The 17,773-nt window shown below is 51.4% G+C and overlaps 1 protein-coding gene across 1 annotated transcript; it reads left to right on the top strand.

Moving 5' to 3' along the window:
- The first annotated feature begins 225 nt into the window (after positions 1–225).
- VSX1 (visual system homeobox 1) lies at positions 226–4,828 on the top strand. The gene is made up of 5 exons (XM_045011522.1): positions 226–625; positions 1,469–1,547; positions 1,984–2,107; positions 2,985–3,165; positions 3,908–4,828. Exons 1-5 carry the CDS (start codon positions 226–228, stop codon positions 4,174–4,176), a joined length of 1,053 nt encoding a protein of 350 aa, XP_044867457.1. The 3' UTR covers positions 4,177–4,828.
- Positions 4,829–17,773: the final 12,945 nt, after the last annotated feature.

Genomic DNA, 17,773 nt, shown 5'->3' with positions numbered 1-17,773 from the left:
CGGCCGGGGCCGCGGCTGGGCGCAGTGAAACGTGACCGCAGGGGCGGGGTGGGCTCGCGGGGGCCTCGGTGGCAGTTAATCCCCTGGGATTGGGAGCCGGGCCCGCCCCCTCCCCGGCCCCCCTGCGGCGGCGGGGCCCTGCCCGGAGCTGATTGGAGCCGGGCAGCGGGATAAAAGGCTCCGCGGCGGCTCTGCCCCGGCCATCCCGGGGAGGCAGCGGCCAGCATGACGGGCCGGGAGGAGCCCGCCGAGGGCAGAGCCAAGGGGAAGGCGCTGGTGCCCGGCGCTGCCGGCGAGAAGGCGGCCCGGCTGGGCGCCCCGGCCCTGCGCTCCAAGGGCTTCGCCATCACCGACCTGCTGGGGCTGGAGGCCGAGCTGCGGCCGCCGGCCGCCCCCGTGGCCGGCGCGGGATGCGAGGGCGCCGGGGTCGGACTTGGGGGGGTGTCTCTGGGCGGCGGCTCCTTGCCCCTGGGCTTGGGCTTCCTCTGCGGCTTCGCGGCGCCGCCCCCGGCTGGAGCCCCCTGCCTGCTGCCGGCCCACGTCCCGTTCCTGCAGCCCCGGCCGGAGCTGCACCGGGCCCCCGGGCCCCCCGCCGGCGGGCGCCAGGACAGCGTCTCCGGTAAGGGCCCTGCCCTGCCCCGCAGCCCCCGGGGCGCGACCCGCCCCGCCCCGGGCTCCCCCCCCAGCCGGGCCCTGCCCCGCAGCCCCCGGGGCGCGCCCCGCCCCGGGCTCCCCCCCCCCAGCCGGGCCCTGCCCCGCCCCCCCCGGGCTCCCCCCCCAGCCGGGCCCTGCCCCGCCCCCCCCGGGCTACCCCCCCAGCCGGGCCCGGCCCTGCCCCGCAGCCCCCGGGGCGCGACCCCCCCCCAGCCGGGCCCTGCCCCGCCCCGGGGTCCCCGCCCCAGCCGGGCCCTGCCCCCCCCCGGGGTCCCCCCCCAGCCGGGCCCTGCCCCGCCCCGGGCTCCCCCCCCCAGCCGGGCCCTGCCCCGCCCCGGGGTTCCCCCCCCAGCCGGGCCCCGCCCCGCCCCGGGCTCCCCCGAGCCAGCCGCAGCGCCGGACCCCGGAGCGGCCGCGACGCACCCGAGGCAACCCCCGGCCCCGCGCCCTCCCTCTGCTCTATCCGCCCGCGTGGTGCTGAACCGCCGGGCCCGGGCCCGCCGCCCGCGGGGGAAGACGCGCCCCTGTCCCCGGGGCTGCGCTCGGGCTGGGAGGGGCGAGCTCAGCCTGGCCCAGCTGCCGGGGGAAGGCCCCGTAGCCCGAGTCACCCCCGGCTGTTCCCGCTGAGCCTCGGGGCGCGGGGCAGCCCCGTTCCCCCCCGCTCGCTGAACGTCCTTCCCCCCGCTCGCTGAACGTCCCTCCCCCCCGCTCGCTGAACGTCCCTCCCCCCCCTGCTCGCTGAACGTCCTCCCCCCCGCTCGCTGAACGTCCTTCCCCCCGCTCGCTGAACGTCCTTTCCCTCCCCTGCGCGCAGACGAGGAGAGCCTGTCCGGGGACAAGGGCGAGCTGCAGACACCCACTTCCCAGGCCAAGAGGAAGAAGCGCCGGCACAGGTACCAGCAGCACAGCTCGGGGCAGCGGCCGGGCCTGGGGGGAGCCCTGGATCCCGGGACCATGGCACTGCCTGGGCTTGCCGGTCCTCCAGCACCGCAGCCTGGCGCTGCACCGCTTCCGGGCTAGGCCATGTCTACACCGCAGCTCGTGGCAACGCGCCTGAGGCGGCCGCGGGGGTGGGAATGAAGCGGTGTCAGTAAGGGGCAGGCAAAGGGCTTTTGAAAGAACAAGCCGGGTGGAGAGACAGGAGCAAAGCTGCCCTGGCCAGGATAAAACTCCAGTGCGGCTCACTGGCAAATCCTGTGCAGACAGGAACAGACTCAGAGCTGGCAGCAGGCCCGGGGCATTGTAGACCCGGGCCTGGGGGAGTGCTGGGGGCCCCTGCAGGACTGATGGGGCTCCCGGGTGGCCAGTAACTGTTTGTTCCTTCCCCAGGACGGTGTTTACTGCTCACCAGCTGGAGGAGTTAGAAAAGGCTTTCAATGAAGCTCATTACCCAGACGTGTATGCCCGGGAAATGCTAGCTATGAAAACCGAGCTGCCCGAGGACAGGATCCAGGTGGGTTGTCATGCCCGGAGCCAGGCTGTCCTGGCTGCCTGCGCTGCCACCTACACACCCCACGAGTGAACGTGCACAATGCTAATGTGCTCCTGTGCCCAGCCGGCCGCAGGCACAACCCAGCACGTCAGGAAGGAGCCTGCTGCCCGTGGAGATGCACAACGGCACCTCCTGGGGCGCTGGGGCTGCTCTGCTCTCCCTCCCCTAGACACCAGCCTGGGCTCTGCGCAGGAGCCCACTGTGTAGGACCCTAATTCAATAGCGATTGGACCGAATCCTCCTGCCTATCCTCAAGTGGCCAGTTACTTCAGTGACCGAAATGGCTAGAGTGGGGCCCTGAGCTTTTGTTACGGGCTTCCTTAAGAGCAGAACAGATGGACCGGAGCCAGGACGAGCTATAACAAGCCCTTTCAGATGAGCACCCTTTGGGGCTGCAAACACCAGGTTATGGGGGAACAGGTGCTCACTGCCCAAGAGCCCTTGTTTGTGCACAATGACTGGGCTGGGGGGCAGCCTTCTCTGGGGAATGGCAAAGGTTTCCAGTGCGCCCAGCACAGAGGAGATGGCCACGCGGGCAGCTCTTCCTAGGGGGTTTGTGTTCACTGACTCCCTCTGGACAGCCACGGGGGAGACATCTGAGCAGGGATCCCCAGCACAGGCCTAGAACTAAAGTCATGATAAACCTCCTGTAATGCTCGCTCTCTCTCTCTCTCTCTCGCTCTCTCTCTCCACCCCACAACACCCCCTTCCAACACGCACATTCGCACACCTGGGGACACCCCCCCCGAACACACAATCACACATGCACACCTACACACCCCAACCCACACACCCCTGGACACATGCACTCACCCCGCCCCCGGATTCCCCCCCCCAGGTCTGGTTTCAGAACCGAAGAGCCAAGTGGAGGAAGCGTGAGAAGTGCTGGGGCAGGAGCAGTGTCATGGCCGAGTACGGTCTCTATGGGGCCATGGTGAGGCACTCCATCCCTCTACCCGAGTCAATCATCAACTCCGCCAAAAGTGGGCTGGTGGGCTCCTGTGCTCCTTGGCTGCTTGGTAAGACAGCACATAGTCCAGGGTGGGGTGCGTCCCGCTAAGCAGTGCTGAGGGAACGGCCAGGTAGCTAGGGAGAGCCTGACCTGCTTTATTTTTAAATCTGTTACAAATCTCAGCCTTTCCCCTCCTTACAGACACGCCAGTCTCTTTTGCGGGGCGGGGGGATTAAAGTAAACAACAAAGCCTTAGGTGGTAATTTTCAGAGTCTGTGCTAAAGGGTTTTGAAAAGGGCGTGTTAAAGAACCGGTTAGTGTGGGTGACCCTTTTACTGCTAGACAGTAATAATAGAGTGTGGTGTTGTTGTTTTGATTTTAGCCCCCAGTCAGGGACATACTTATGCACATATTTAATTTGAAGTTAACTTAAGTGTAACTTAAAGTTAAGCACATGCTTAAGTGCATGTTTGAATAGGTGCTTAATTTATTCTATTGTAGTGTCGTAGAGCCGCAGGTAGGGAATAGAGCCCTATCTCACTACATACTTCCATGCAGATAATATAGACTCTAGACCCCAGAGAACTCACAATCTAGGATTTAGACAATAGGCAGTGGAGGTACCCACACTCTTTGCAGTCAGATGGAATCTTTCTGCTGACTTCACTGGGCTTTGGATCTGTCCCTAAGGGAAGACATGGACAAAGCGGGAAGAAGAGGTAACAGCTGAGCTGGGTGTGTTTGAATTAGTTGTCCCAGGTGGATTTAAGCAATGCATTATATTTACTTACTCTTCTTCATTCTTGAAGGGATGCATAAAAAATCCATGGATGTTACAAGAAAGCCAGAGGGAGAGGAGAAGATGAGAGGCAGCTGGAGACTGGAAGGTCCTGAGGAGGAATTAAAAATGAAGCCAGCAGATCACCAGAGAAGCTCTGGTGACAAACTCAGCTCTATGGACAATTCAGAAGATACAGCGATTGACCTCTCTAGCACTGCAAAGCAAGAGAACAGGAGTGCTTTGAGGCAATGTCTCAAAGGAGACCTCCAGACAGATGGGAAGGACAATGACCACTAAACTCAGGGAGCAAGGGAGAGTGGGATGTTAGGAAAACGAGCCCCCTTAACACTTCGGAAAGATAGGACTATTTATTAATTATTTTTTCAACAATTAATACATGATTTTACATGAATTTGAGACATTTTAAAACTGGATCCAGCTAAGATTCCCCCCCCCCCGCGACTTTAAAGCTGTTTGTTTGTAATAAACAGGGCTGAGGGGAAGGTTTTAAAATGTTGGTGTGAAAATGCCCCTGGTTTTTGGGCAGCTCTAGTGATAAATCAGGAAAACCTCCCTTTCATTCTGTAACACAAGCAACTGAAAGACACTTCTGCCAGCTAAACAGGAGCATGGCTAAGAGTGGAGTTATTCCTTCTGGAACCTGTCGGGTGCAAGATGGAGCTGGACTTAACAGAAACCTTATTTCCAAAGTTACATTCCAACGTTTACTGTGATGTACTGGGTGAGCACCTACGTGCAGTGTTCAAAATATGCAACTGTTCGGCCTCAAGAAGTAGCAGAAGGTATTCTTAAGCTGTGGACCGGTGATTCAGCTCTTGTAAGTTGACATGGTGCCATTGACTTCGAGAGAGCCAGGCCAGTTTACACCAGCTGAGGAGCTATGTATCCGTCAATACAGCCTTATAAATGAACTACACTCTGTATCTAGAACCTGTACCTGTGTGTGTGTGGGGGGGGGGGAGGATGTGGGGGGATATTTTATGCAATAATGCAATAATTTTGTACGTTTTTGAATGTTATTTGATATACTATGCATAAAAGAACTCACACCTTTATAAAAATCAAGCCATAGCTCCCCTAAGAAATTTTATGCTATTTTGTGAATTGACATAGGAGACTATTTTGTAATTCTTAAATGTCCGTAAAACAGTGTTAATGTCAGATCTGTTTCTTGGTCTTTTTATATTTTTGTCTAAAAGCACTTTAGTTATCTGAATTTTCTGAATGTTGCTCTTCCTGTTTTGTCATTTATTTATTATGCATTATTAAATAAAAGTTTTGGGTATCTTTGCTTTTCCATCTGGATTTTTCTTAGTAGCTCTGCTTAGATACGTCTCCAGAAAGCGTTATGGCTCTGATCCTGCCTAGAATAGTGTACATGTCTGGTTTATGAGCAGTTTTACTGAAATCCATGGGACTGTTCTAGGGCATAAAGTTAAACCCATGCATAGATCTGTGAGAGGTTGGGGCCTAAACAGACTCGGCAGGGCGCATCCTGGGTAATTAATGTTGTAAGTCATTTTGAAGATGAAAATCATTGTAGAGGGGGCTTTCAGAAATGCCTTAGGGAGAAAGGCATCCAACTCCCATTGAAAGTCCCGGGGAGATAAGGGCCCACTTTATAAGAGATTAGGTATTGATTAAGTTATCCTGCCATTAATTATTTTGTACAGGAAACTCCACTGAACTTGCAGGGGATTTTGTGAGCAGATCAATGGCAGGTAGAGGGCCAATAACTTGCTGTGGTATTGATGTAATGGCCTCATTTAGGCCTGCGCCCATTCCTGGTGTCTTCCAGGGGGCAGCTGTGGGCCCTTTGTCTGAGTGCCTCTGTAGATAGAACATGAGAAACAAATGGGAATGTACAAAGCCAAATGTATTTCAGATTCTCCCCTCCCCCCAAATCATAGTGCTGTGTCAATGGATGCACTGCCCTGTCTCCTTGGCACATGAGTGCTGTCATCTCATACTTCTTTAGGGTGAAAGAACAGACCCACACCCACTTCGTAGTTCTAACCGTCAGAGTATCCAGGACGGCAGTCATAAAGTACTAAGGGGTCAGAATGGCGTCATTGCTCAAAACTCCCCTTTCATTACAGGGCCAAAGGCCCTAAACTGATGGTGAAATGTGCTCTTCTGAAATATGGGAGGAAGCCAGATATTAAAACCATTTCACCAAAATTGACTTTTGTCTGTAATTTGTACCCTTTGTACATGCTCCACCTAGCATGCTCCTGTTTGTGCATAAGGCAGAATTGGCCCACATGTATGTTGTAACAGCAGTATTGAACCATTTCCAGTTTTATCTGCTGGCCAAAATGTAACAGAAAATGATCAAAAGGCTTTATTAAAATCTGGGTAATTCCAGTCTGGAAACATTCCTAATACAGATCAGCATATAAGTGGCCCTGTAATTATGGTTTACCTGTCCCTGGCCATAGGGGCAATAGGAAACTGGCAGCAACAGCTCTCCAGGGTTTCTTGACGAGTATGGTTTTGAACACCGTCAGGCTGGCCGTGCCTACCTGGGAGGAGGGAGAAAAGGCGATAGGGTCAGGGGAGTAGTGGCGCTGAGAGTAAGTGTCTCAGATACGGACTTTGTACAAGAAAACTGTATAGCTGAAAAAGTGACCCACCGTGATGGGGGAGGGGTCATTCCACCCACGATTAGGGACTATGAGATCTGAGACTTGGCACATTCAGGGCCTAATCCTGATTCGGCAGCATTTGCAAACGGTTGACCTGGGCTGTGGAGTGCTGGCACTGGTATTTTCCTATATTTATGTCCCCGCATTTGGAACGGATGCAGATGGTGGATCTTGGTTACTGACACATATAGCAACAGTGGGGCTATTACTGATGGCATGGGCATGCTCAGAGATTGTCCTCGATGACTTGAAATGGACTGCAGGTGCCATGCGGACTGTATCTGGCTCACTGACAATCCTGTAGAATAACAGCCTGTCTGAGCCTGAGCTGTACACCCGCTGAGAAACTGCCCTTGTGGGAGGCGTCTGGTAATTGAGGGGCTCTCTTCCTATAGACCTCAGGTATTTTGCACGGTAAGGCAGTGAGGTGCTGCCAATACACCACCAAGGGGCTTCTGCCTTAGCCAGCAGTACAAAGCATGTCTCAGGGATGCGGTGCTCTCAGGGTGAGATTCCCTTTGGAGTGGGGGCCAAGCAGAAAGGCCTCCATATGCCCCTTAAGGCTCACATTGGGGTGAGCCGGTACAGCAGCAGGAAGAGTTCCCTGTACACGGCCTCCATGCCACAGAGAGGGTCCCTGGGCTGGCCCCTGATAGACAGAAAGCAGTGATGGAGGCAGGGCAGGGAAGGGCCATGGGATCCACATGCCTGTGGATCTAACGTCTCCCAACACACTGTGCAAGTGGCCTGGGCAAGCAGTGGTTTCTGCTGGAGTACGGGCTGCGGGGGCTGGGTGACAGCCCCACACAATGACCCTGGTTTGGGGGGAGGGTAGATTTCACCCTCCCAACCTCCACACTTCCCTGACATAAAGGCTGATTGCTTGTGCTTCTGACTTTATTATATTATTATGGCAGCACTTGGAGGCCTGACCCAGGCTGGTGCCTCCTTGTGCCAGGTACGGCACCCACACGTAGCAAACAGCAGTTCCTGCACCAAGGAGCATTCAGGTTAAGGCCCCAAGCTTGGAGACACTTAGGCATGTGAGTATCCCACTGAAGTCAAGGGGTTAAATTAAACACATGTGCGTTTGCACTGCAGGATCGGGACTACACGACAAGGCACAACAGGTGGATAAAAAACACACAAGCAGGTGGAGGAGGAGGGTGATACAAATAGAACAGGATGTTTTAGCAGACTAGATGTGACCCAATAGCTAGTGTGAAAAATCGGGACACTTTTTTTCCCAGGAGGGCCGGTATAGTTGCTTAAATAAGACAGAGCCCCTAATATCGGGATATCTGGTCACCTGACTGTGAACACAATTCATAACCATCCAGTCACAGCAACCAGGCGTACTTGTCTGACTCTTAGGAACAAGGGCCTGATCCAGATCCTAGACAAGTGACTTCAGGGGGTAGGATCAGATCCTAACTCATTGATGACAGGGATGAACCAGCAAAGGGCTGGAGAGTCTATTTAGATTATAGACTCTGAGGGCCAGGAACAGTCTCTTACTGAATATCTTTGTACAGCACTTAGCCCAGTAAAGCCCCCAAATGAGCCGGGACTTCTAGATGCTACTGTAACCAATGATGCTGATGTTATAACAATAAGACTAAACTCTTTGGGGCAGGGACAGTGTTTGTACAGAACTGAATACAATAGGGCCTAGAGGTGCTACTCTCGCATACTAATTTGATCCCCCCCCCCCCGGTTTAAGTGAATGGCATATTCTTGGTACAACAAGAGTATATGGTTCCACCACTATTCCAGAGACAGCCACCTCCACACTGGGATGTCCAGAATGGAAATGTAAAATGTGGTAAATAATTCTGTGATGGGATCCCCAGGGTATAACCTGGGACTGTGGGACCCCTGTGCCCCCTTAGCTCTCCAGCCTGGGCTGTCTCTCCCAATGCTTTGCTAGTGACAAGCAGCAAACCCCTCCAGGCCCTGTTACCATTCCATACAATTCCATGTGGAGCCCCACAGCCAGCTAGATGGCGTGAATGCTCCCAGAGCCACGCATGAATCACACAGAGAAAGGCACCAGCCAAATCCCCCCAGCTCCCAGCACTGCACCTCAGGAATATACCGTCTTGCACTGCGTAAGACAAGCAATGCACATTTATTAACTGATTCACCACTTCATCAATGGAAAGTGGATATACACCAGCCTTTGTAAACCTGGGCAGATTTATCAAACACTTCAGGCAAACTCACTGGTAAAGATAAACAGTTAAACAATTTTATTGACTACAAAAGATAGATTTCAAGTGATTATAAGTGATAGGCAAAAGGTCAGAGTGGTTTCCAAAAGAAAAGAAAATATGAGCACGCAGTCTAAACTCTCAATCCTATTAGACTGGGCAACATCTAGATCATAGAAACATAGCATTGTAGGACTGGAAGGGACCTCAAGAAGTCATCAGGTCCAGTCCCCTGCACTCAAGGCAGGACTAAATATTTTCTAGACCATCCCTGACAGGGGTTTGTCCAACCTACTCTTAAAAATCCCCAGTGATGGAGATTCCACAACCTCCCTGGGCAATTTATTCCAGTGCTTCACCACTCCGACAGTTAGGAAGTTTTTCCTAATGTCCAACCTAACCCTTCCTTGCTGCAATTTAAGCCCATTGCTTCTTGTCCTATCCTCAGCGGTGAAGAACAATTGTTCTCCCTCCTCTTTGTAACAACCTTTTATGTACTTGAAAATTGTTATGGCCCCTCTCAGTCTTCTCTTTTCCAGACAAAACAAACCAAATCTTTTCAATATTTCCTCGCAGACCATGACTTCTAGACCTTTAATAATTTTTGTTGCTCTTCTCTGGACTTTCTCCAATTTGTCCACATCTTTCCTGAAAGGTAGCACCCAGAACTGGACACAATACTCCAGTTGAGGCCTAATCAGCGCGGAGCAGAGCGGAAGAATTACTTCTCTTGTCTTGCTTACAATACTCCTGCTAATACATCCCAGAACGATGTTTGCTCTTTTTGCAACAGCGTTACACTGTTGAGTCATATTTAGCTAGTGGTCTAATATTACCCCAGATCCCTTTCTGCAGTACTCCTTCCTAGGCAGTCATTTCCCATTTTGTATGTAGATTAAGCATTTTTTCTCACCCCACTGGATATTGCAGTTCATAGTACACAGGTTTCACCTTTGAAACCTGGGCCAGTCTCCCCTGTTGGAGTCTTCAGTTTTCTGATCATCCTTGTTGATTGCAGCATACGTGGGGGAGGGAGAAAGGCCAGACGTGGGCCTGTGTTCTGTTTTATACCCTTAGTCCAGGTGCTTAGAGAACACAAGTCCAGGCATGTCTGGTGGGCATTGCTGAGTCCCCAGGGAAGGTTGAGCAATTCCCCTGGTGTGGCCTCATGCAGGTGAGTGACTGCATTGTAGCTCCCTTGCAATGGCTATTGATGGTTGTTTGACACCTGCCCGGGCGTTGGTTACTTTCCTTGGCATTGTCTCTGGAGAGCTAGTATCTGGGTGCTTCCCAAACCCACAACATATTTTAGTGACAACCACACAACACAATTCTCATAACTTCATATGCATTAATGATACACATATTTAGATAGAACAGTGACTTTCAGCAGATGATAACCTTTCCCCTGATACCTTACACAGCCTGCTTTATATGAAATATCACAATGATATATAAATGAGGAATATGGGGGTGACAGGGCACTCCTCCAAGGTATAGAATGTCACAAATTCCACAACATCTCTTTCATAGATCTAGGTTGCAACATTTCCTGCCACATTTACATCTTTTCTCTGTGCCAGATGTACAGCTCTATCCTGGGATTTAAAACAATCTGCTGAACTAATCATCAAAGAGGGGGAGGTGCAAAAAAGAAAAAAAAAGAAAAGTGAACAAAATGAGCTTATTTTGGGTTGGTCCCAGAGACTGACTGTGGAGAATGTTTTTTGAGTGTTTATACAGAGACAGAGGGGTCTTCTTGGAATGGACCTAAACCAGACCTTGTAAAATGAAGGCTGTTGGGTTTTGTTTGTAGCAACATCTGCATTCTGCCATCACTGGATGGCTTAGTAATATTCGTTTTTAACTGGCATTTTATCTAGGCTTATCCTGTCAAGCTGCTTGATGGACTTTTAGATTGGAAGATTAAGCAAATGTGAAGATTTTAACAGAGCGCCCCCCACTGTAAAACGGAGGTGACTGGGCAGCGGAGAAAATGTGTCATTCGTATGGCGGCACCGGTCAGGAACAGATGCTGTTATTTTCTGTGAGGTTCCAGAAAGTGCTGATCTAGCCTGATCCAGAGTCCACGGAAGTCAATGCGCCTTTCCATCACTTTCAATGGGCCCATGTTCCCACCCTCCACTTAGTCCTACAATCCATACATAGGTGTGGGAACTGGGGCGTGTGTGTGTGCTGCTGCACCCCCTGGCTTGAAGAGGTTTCCATCATGTCCAGGGTTTACAGTTTGATTCAATGGCTCTCAGCGCCCCCACTGTACACACTGCTCCAGCCCCCTGACTCCTATAATCACATGGCTGTTGATAATTAGACAGCACAGAAGATTACAATGTTTATTGAGCAGCCCTATGTCCTGGTTTTATGTGTGACACCAGGAATCCTTGCACATGCAGATCTTTCAGTTTTCCTGCCACCGAAGGTCCCACAGAACAGCACACCCATGAATACGGAGAAAGCCAAACAACCAGGGCTAGCCTGGGTAAGCCCTGGGAGGTGCTGTCATCAGTATCCCAGACACACTGCTGAGGCACAGTCCCTGTACCCCCCCCCCATTTGCTCCTTGCTCAGGGTGGGCATGCCAGCTGAGCTGTACTGGGCTGTGCATTGGGAGTTGGGGCATGTCATAAATATAAAGGGAAGGGTAACAACCTTTATGTCTGCAGTAACATAAAATCCCTCCTGGCCAGAGGTACAGAATCACTTTACCTGTAAGGGGTTAAGAAGCTCAAATAACCTGATTGGCACCTGACCGAAAGGACCAACGAGGAAAGAAGATACTTTCAAATCTGGGGGTGGGAGGGGGAGAGGGATTTTGTTTGTGCTCTCTTTGTGTCGTTCCCTCTCTGGACAGAGAGAGACTGAGACCAAGCATTGGTAACCCATCTCCTGAAAATATACCTGAAATCATACATCTAAAATTACAGAAATTGTAAGTAAAGGCAAGGAAATGCGTTAGATTATCTTTTGTTTTAGCTTGTGAATTTTCCCTATGCTAAGAGGGAGTTTTATTCCTGTTTTTTTGTAACTTTGAAGCTGAACCTAGAGGGGAATCCTCTGTGTTTTAAATCTTTTTATTTACCCTGTGAAGTTACCTTTCATCCTGATTTTGCAGGTGTGATTCTTTTACTTTTTTTTTTTAAATAAAATTCTTCTTTTAAGAACCTGATTGTTTTTCAGTGTCCTAAAAACCCAGGGGTTTGGTCTGTGCTCACATTGTACCAACTGGTGAGGATATTATTCTCAAGCCTCCTCAGGAAAGGGGATAAAGGGGCTTGGGGGAATATTTTGGGGAAACAGGGACTCCAAGTGGCCCTTTTCCCTGGATTTTTGTCTAAATCACTTGGTGGTGGCAGCAATACCATCCAAGGACAAGGAAAGGATTTGTGCCTTGGGGAAGTTTTAACCTAAGCTGGTAGAAATAAGCTTAGGGGGTCTTTCATGCGGGTCCCCACATCTGTACCCCAGAGTTCAGAGTGGGGAGGGAACCCTGACAGGGCAGAACCACGCCCCTGCCTGTTCCTCATCTCTCCCTGCCCACTCCCACCTGCTCTGGGGGCACATGGAGTGAGTAGGCCCCCATTTACCAGGCTTTATGTGCCTAGCACACACAGGGATAAAGGAGGATTCATCATTCTATTAGTATCCCACTTATCTTTGCTTGTTTTTGTCTCGTCCTTTGCTCAGTGGATTGACCCTGCAGCCCTCACCCAACTCAATACACGTTACTGCGGGGGCTCAGTGCACAGATGTTTCAGAACAGGTTTTTAGGCCCCTAATTCCAATTAAAATCAATGGGAGTTAGGCACCTAAATACCTTTGAGGCTCTAGGCCCAAGTTCCCATTGCTTTCTTTCAGCCCCTATCGCGGCTGTACAGGGCTGCACACCGTCCTCAGCTGCACACACATGGCTCCTCTTCCGTTCATTTCTCACCTTGGGGTACAGTCCGGATCATGGACCAAGATTTTCAGACGTGACTAGCGGTTGTGGGTGGTGCATTTGAGACACCTTAATGAGGCTTAATTTTCAGAGAGAAGCTGCTCAGCCTTTTCTGAAAGTCCGGCCCCTCGAACACAATTCAAGTTGGGCATCTAAAAATCAAAACCCCTCAAATCACTAGCCCCCCCCCGAAAATGATCTCCCCATTTTCTCATCAAGGAGGAGGTGGGGCATGGACTGTGGTGAATACGGCAGCTCACAAGGACTTCAACACTGTTGCCTAAAAAGCAGTGCTAGGCACTACTACAGAACACAAGGTGGCAATGTTCCTTTCTTTTCATTACCACAGCCCCAGAACAGACAGAGAGTTTGCTGAAGAAATGATGCCAAGTCCCCCACGCCCCCATGTGCAGACAACTGAGTGTTGTGGTTGGTGTAGTTCAACACCTTTCAGCCTTGCTGTTAACCCTTGGCAGGGTTAGAGCTCCGGGGGCTGATGCACTGGAGCGCAGACCTTGTGCAGAAAAATCAAAGAGCCTCTTTTTGCTTATCAAACTTTGTATGTTTGTAAAGTGTGAATTAATGGGCTGAGGACTAGCTTTTCATAAACGTCGAAGGCCCAGATCAATGGGAGTGAAGTGTCTAAGTCTCTTTGAGGGTCTAGCCCATTGTGACTTAGGAGCATGCGTTCCCTGGACTTTCAGCAGGACTATATAATACTGTATCCCATTGACATCCAATGGGACGTGTGCTCCTAAGTCACTTAGCTGCTTCTGAAAATCCCTCCCCCCCATTTAACCTCAGGTGTGTGGGAGCTGCTCTTGGCTCCTCTGAGGGGCAGGAAGAGAAAGGGCAGGGAGCAGCCAGCCAACTAGAGACTGAAGCTGCCAGGAGTAGCTCAAACTGGGACTGTTGCACTGGAATGGGATGGGGTATAGGAACATAAGAACGGCCCAAAGGTCCATCTATCCCAGTATCCTGTCTTCTGACAGTGGCCAATGCCAGGTACCTCAGAGGGAATGAACAGAACAGGGAATTATCAAGTGATCCATTCCCTGTTGCCCATTCCCAGCTTCTAGCAAACAGAGGCTAGGGAGACAGTCCCTGCCCATTCTGGCTAATAGCCAGAATTTATCTAGTATCTAGTTCTTTTTTGAACTCGTTATAGCCTTGAACTTTGCAACATCCTCTGGCAAGGAGTTCCACAGGTTGACTGTGTGTTGTGTGGAAAAATTACTTCTGGTTGGTCAGGAGGCTTTACCGTAACCCCATGATTAATAACGTATGCCACCTTCCTGCTCACTCTACTCCTAGCTCTGACTCCAGACCTACCTAGCCCCTGGTGTCATTCACAGCAGTCTAAAGGGGCCGAACCCCAGTCACGGATTGCCAGCTTACAGGCCAGGCTGGCCAGGCCCCCTCCCCATCCGTGGCACCCCTCCCTCTGCAAGGATGGGCTGAGAAGGAGGGTGTGCAAGGATGGGACCAGCACAAAGGGGATTTAACAGGGCGCAGAGTCTATGCTGCTGAGTTGGCTGGTGTCTATCCCCACCCCATCCCCCCTTCTACAAAAACACAAAAGGCAGAACAGAACCCCCAGGGGGAATCCTCCAGGTCACGGCCGAAGCTCCCCCTTTTTCTCTACTTTATCCCCCTAGCCTAAGAGAGAACTTTGTGGCCACCATTGTTCTGTGCCTGGAAGATTGGAAAGGGCTCCTTTGGGAGCTTATCCACCCCACTTCTTTATGTTCAGCACCAGATCCTCAGCAGTAAAGAGATTGGAGATGGCAGGACCAGCAGGAGCGAGCTCTTCCTGCTGCAGACAGAAGAGACGTGCTACAGCCAGGCTGCTAAAACTGCCAGTGATCTACGAAGAGCCAAAGCCAGGCTAGGGAGTGAGGTGCCAATCTGAGGCTCAGAAGGTACGTCTACACTGCGAGAAAAGACCTGCAGCACGGCCGCAGCTGGCTCGGGGCAGCTGACCCGGGCTTGCGGGGCTATAAAATTGCAGTGTAGAGGTCCAGGCTCAGGCTGGAGCCTGGGCACTGAGACCCCACGAGGGGGAGGGTCCCTGAGTCCGGGATCCAGCCTGAACCCAAACACCTGCACTGCAATTATATAGCCCTGCTCTCCAAGCCCCGGGAGCCCCAGTCAGCTGACCCGAGGCTTCTGATGGCAGTGTAGACATACCCAGAGAGTGAAGCAATGGAGCACAACAGCCCTTTAACGGTCAGGGTGAGCTAACTCTGCTCAAGGAAAGTTTCTGGTGCCTCCTATGCATGCTGTGACCTCCTATCTGAGAAGTGCTTTGAAGATGTAACCTTACCGCTCTAGAGAAGTGATGTTATCATTAAAGCTAATTTGCAGAAGAGGAGCACCACGTGCAGGAGAAAAGGAAATGAACATAAGGGAAGTTATATAAAACTGAACAGAAAATAAGATGAAGCAAAGAACTGAAGCCTCTCGAGTGGGATTGTTTTCCTCACCGTAATACTTTGGAGCCATGTTGGACTCCAGAGGTAACTCTGGGGCAAGGCTTCCAGGAACCAATGAGTGAATTCTCCTGGGCCAGGAAAAGTGATGTAGCTTCATTGGCTTCAACAGGGCTATGGCGATTTAGGCCAGCAGAGGATCTGGCCCATTTGTTCTAAAGCGCGGCTCCAGCTGGCTGTGCATTCTGAAGGGCTACATGGAAAAGGTCTGGGACAGCACTTGAGAACTTATTTTCTTCCAAAGAAAAGTCCCTTAGTGGGGAAGCAGGAAAGAATGTGAACAAAGCAGACAAAGACAGCTGATTCATAGGACTATTTGTTCCCTCTTGTTCCTGCCGAGCCACAGAAGGGACCTGCCTGATGTCAGAACAAAGGAAAGACACAAAGGCTGCCAGTGGTCAAAGAAGCCAGCAAGAACGTTCCAGCCTCAGGAGACAAACACCCAGGGGACAGGCTGCAGCTTTACCATGAGCCTCGGCAGTGCATAGCTGTGATCTCCCAGGAGAAGCACAGAACAGATGCTGGGCCCTACAGTTACCTTCCCGCTTAGCCCCTTGCTCTGGGGGAGAAATGGGCGTAGTCATTTGCAGGTATATGTTTTACCTCCACTTGTCATTGGGGCTGATGGCAACATGTGCTGGGCCACAGTGAATAGGGGCCAGGTTGGCTGCTAGGGAGGATGGGCCGCAAACCAAGTCTGAGAGCATGATGGGTTCACCTCACTCATGCTGATGAAGTGCCATTGAGTTCAATGCACTAATTCCTGATTGACACTGGGGACAGTGAGAGGTGAGTCAGGCTAGGTTCTTTCCCCTGGCCTAGAAGTCTCCAGGCAAGCCTTCTGCTAGTGGGGTTCCCAGCTGTAGTCAGTTCTGCCCAGAGAGGCACTGCAGAGCTCCTGTCCCCCTCAGTAAAGGCCTTTTCTGCTCCAGATGTCCTGTCTTTACAGCACCACCCGGCTCCTCCCCATCCGGCTCTCATCCTTAATTGGGCCTGACCCACCCTCCAGGTGCAACGAGGTGGGTTAACTGGCCTCTCCCGCTCTCTTTAACTCTTCTCGAGCCAGGATGGGGCATAAGCCCCATCACACCACATTTGCACTAAATTGGGCCCAGATTAATTGCAAGCTTCCCAACACTTGCTGGGCCAGATCCAGACAGCCCTACTCACCCCGAATAGATCCTTGCTCCATAAAGACTCCCACTGACTTCGGTGGGACTGTGCCTGGAGCTAGGCAACATGCAGCGTGAGGAAGGGCAGCACAACCTGGCCAGAGGGGGATCTTTCTATGAACCTTTCTGTAAGCCTGTGTGCACCAAAACATAAAAGCAGGGTTGTGGTTGTGGTTTCAGTGCAGCTGTTTCACACAGCTCCCCTTGGGATACCACAGCACAATTACAGACACTGTAGTGCAACTTTATCCCACTTCGCATGTGTTTCTGTTTTATACCCCTCCCACACCCCTTTTCCTATTACTTTTCACAAAGGCCCAGCTCCTCAAAGGTATCTTGTAGCAGGTGTGAAGCAGCATGTGCCAGCCTATGTTCAGCTGGCCCACTTGCTCCCCTTCCCCTGCGCCACTTCCTCTATGCATTGTGACCTCAGATGCACCGTACATGCAAGGTCACATAGGGGCTGGAACTAGGGATGCTGGGGGTGCTGCTGCATCCCTTGGCTTGAAGTGGTTTCCATCATACGCAGGGTTTACAGTTTGGTTCAATGGCTCTCAGCACTCCCACTATACACATTGTTCCAGCACCTCTGCGAGGTCACGCCGTGTGGAGAAAAATGGCATCCTCTGCAGACTAGGAATTGTTGTGACCCATCGGCTGATGGCACAACCAACAGTTTGGGGTCACAACCCACCGTTTGGGAACCGCTGACTTAGGGGTCATGGTAAAAACCAGCTGAACATGATCTCAAAGTACAATGTTGGGGCTAAGACATCCAATGCAATCCTTGGATGCAATGCATAGGTAGGGGATACAGAATAGAAGTAGGGAGGTATTATTATCCCTGTATATTGCCTTGGTGAGACCATTACTAGAATACTGTGTCCAGTTCTGATGGCCACACTTTAAAAAGGAGGTTAACAATTGAAAAGGATTCAGAAAAAAAGCTATAAGACTGATTCCAAGTCTGGAAAACCTGCCTTACAGTGAAAGGCTGAAGAAGCTCAGTCTATTTAACTTTAAGTTAAGAGATGACTGAATTATCATCTATAACTACCTACGTGGGGTGAAGATTTCTGACACTAGAGAGCTGTTAAATTTAGCAAAGACATAAAAAGATCCAATGGCTGGAAGCTGAAGTGAGACAAATTCAGATGGAAAATAAGGCACCATTTATTTACAATGGGGACCCGGATAATTAACCACTGGAACAAATTTCCTAGAGATCTGGAGGATCCCCCATCACTTCAGGTCTTTAAATCATGACTGGATGCTTTCTAAATGATATGCTGTAGCTCAACCAGAAGTTATGGGCTTAAATCAGGAATCAAGTTCTCTAACCTGTGTTAAGAGGGAGGTCAGACTAGATGACCATAATAATCCCATGTGG

This window comes from Mauremys mutica, chromosome 3 (assembly GCF_020497125.1).
Source record: "Mauremys mutica isolate MM-2020 ecotype Southern chromosome 3, ASM2049712v1, whole genome shotgun sequence".
NCBI lineage: Eukaryota > Metazoa > Chordata > Testudines > Geoemydidae > Mauremys > Mauremys mutica.
This window is presented reverse-complemented; position numbering and strand designations above follow the sequence as displayed.

Excerpts from the sequence above, each read along its gene's own strand:
- VSX1 (XM_045011522.1), top strand. The coding sequence starts at position 226 with ATGACGGGCCGGGAGGAGCCCGCCGAGGGCAGAGCCAAGGGGAAGGCG. Across the intron at positions 1,548-1,983 it reads AGGAAGAAGCGCCGGCACAG|GACGGTGTTTACTGCTCACC; the intron begins GTACCAGCAGCA and ends TTCCTTCCCCAG. Across the intron at positions 3,166-3,907 it reads CTGTGCTCCTTGGCTGCTTG|GGATGCATAAAAAATCCATG; the intron begins GTAAGACAGCAC and ends TCATTCTTGAAG.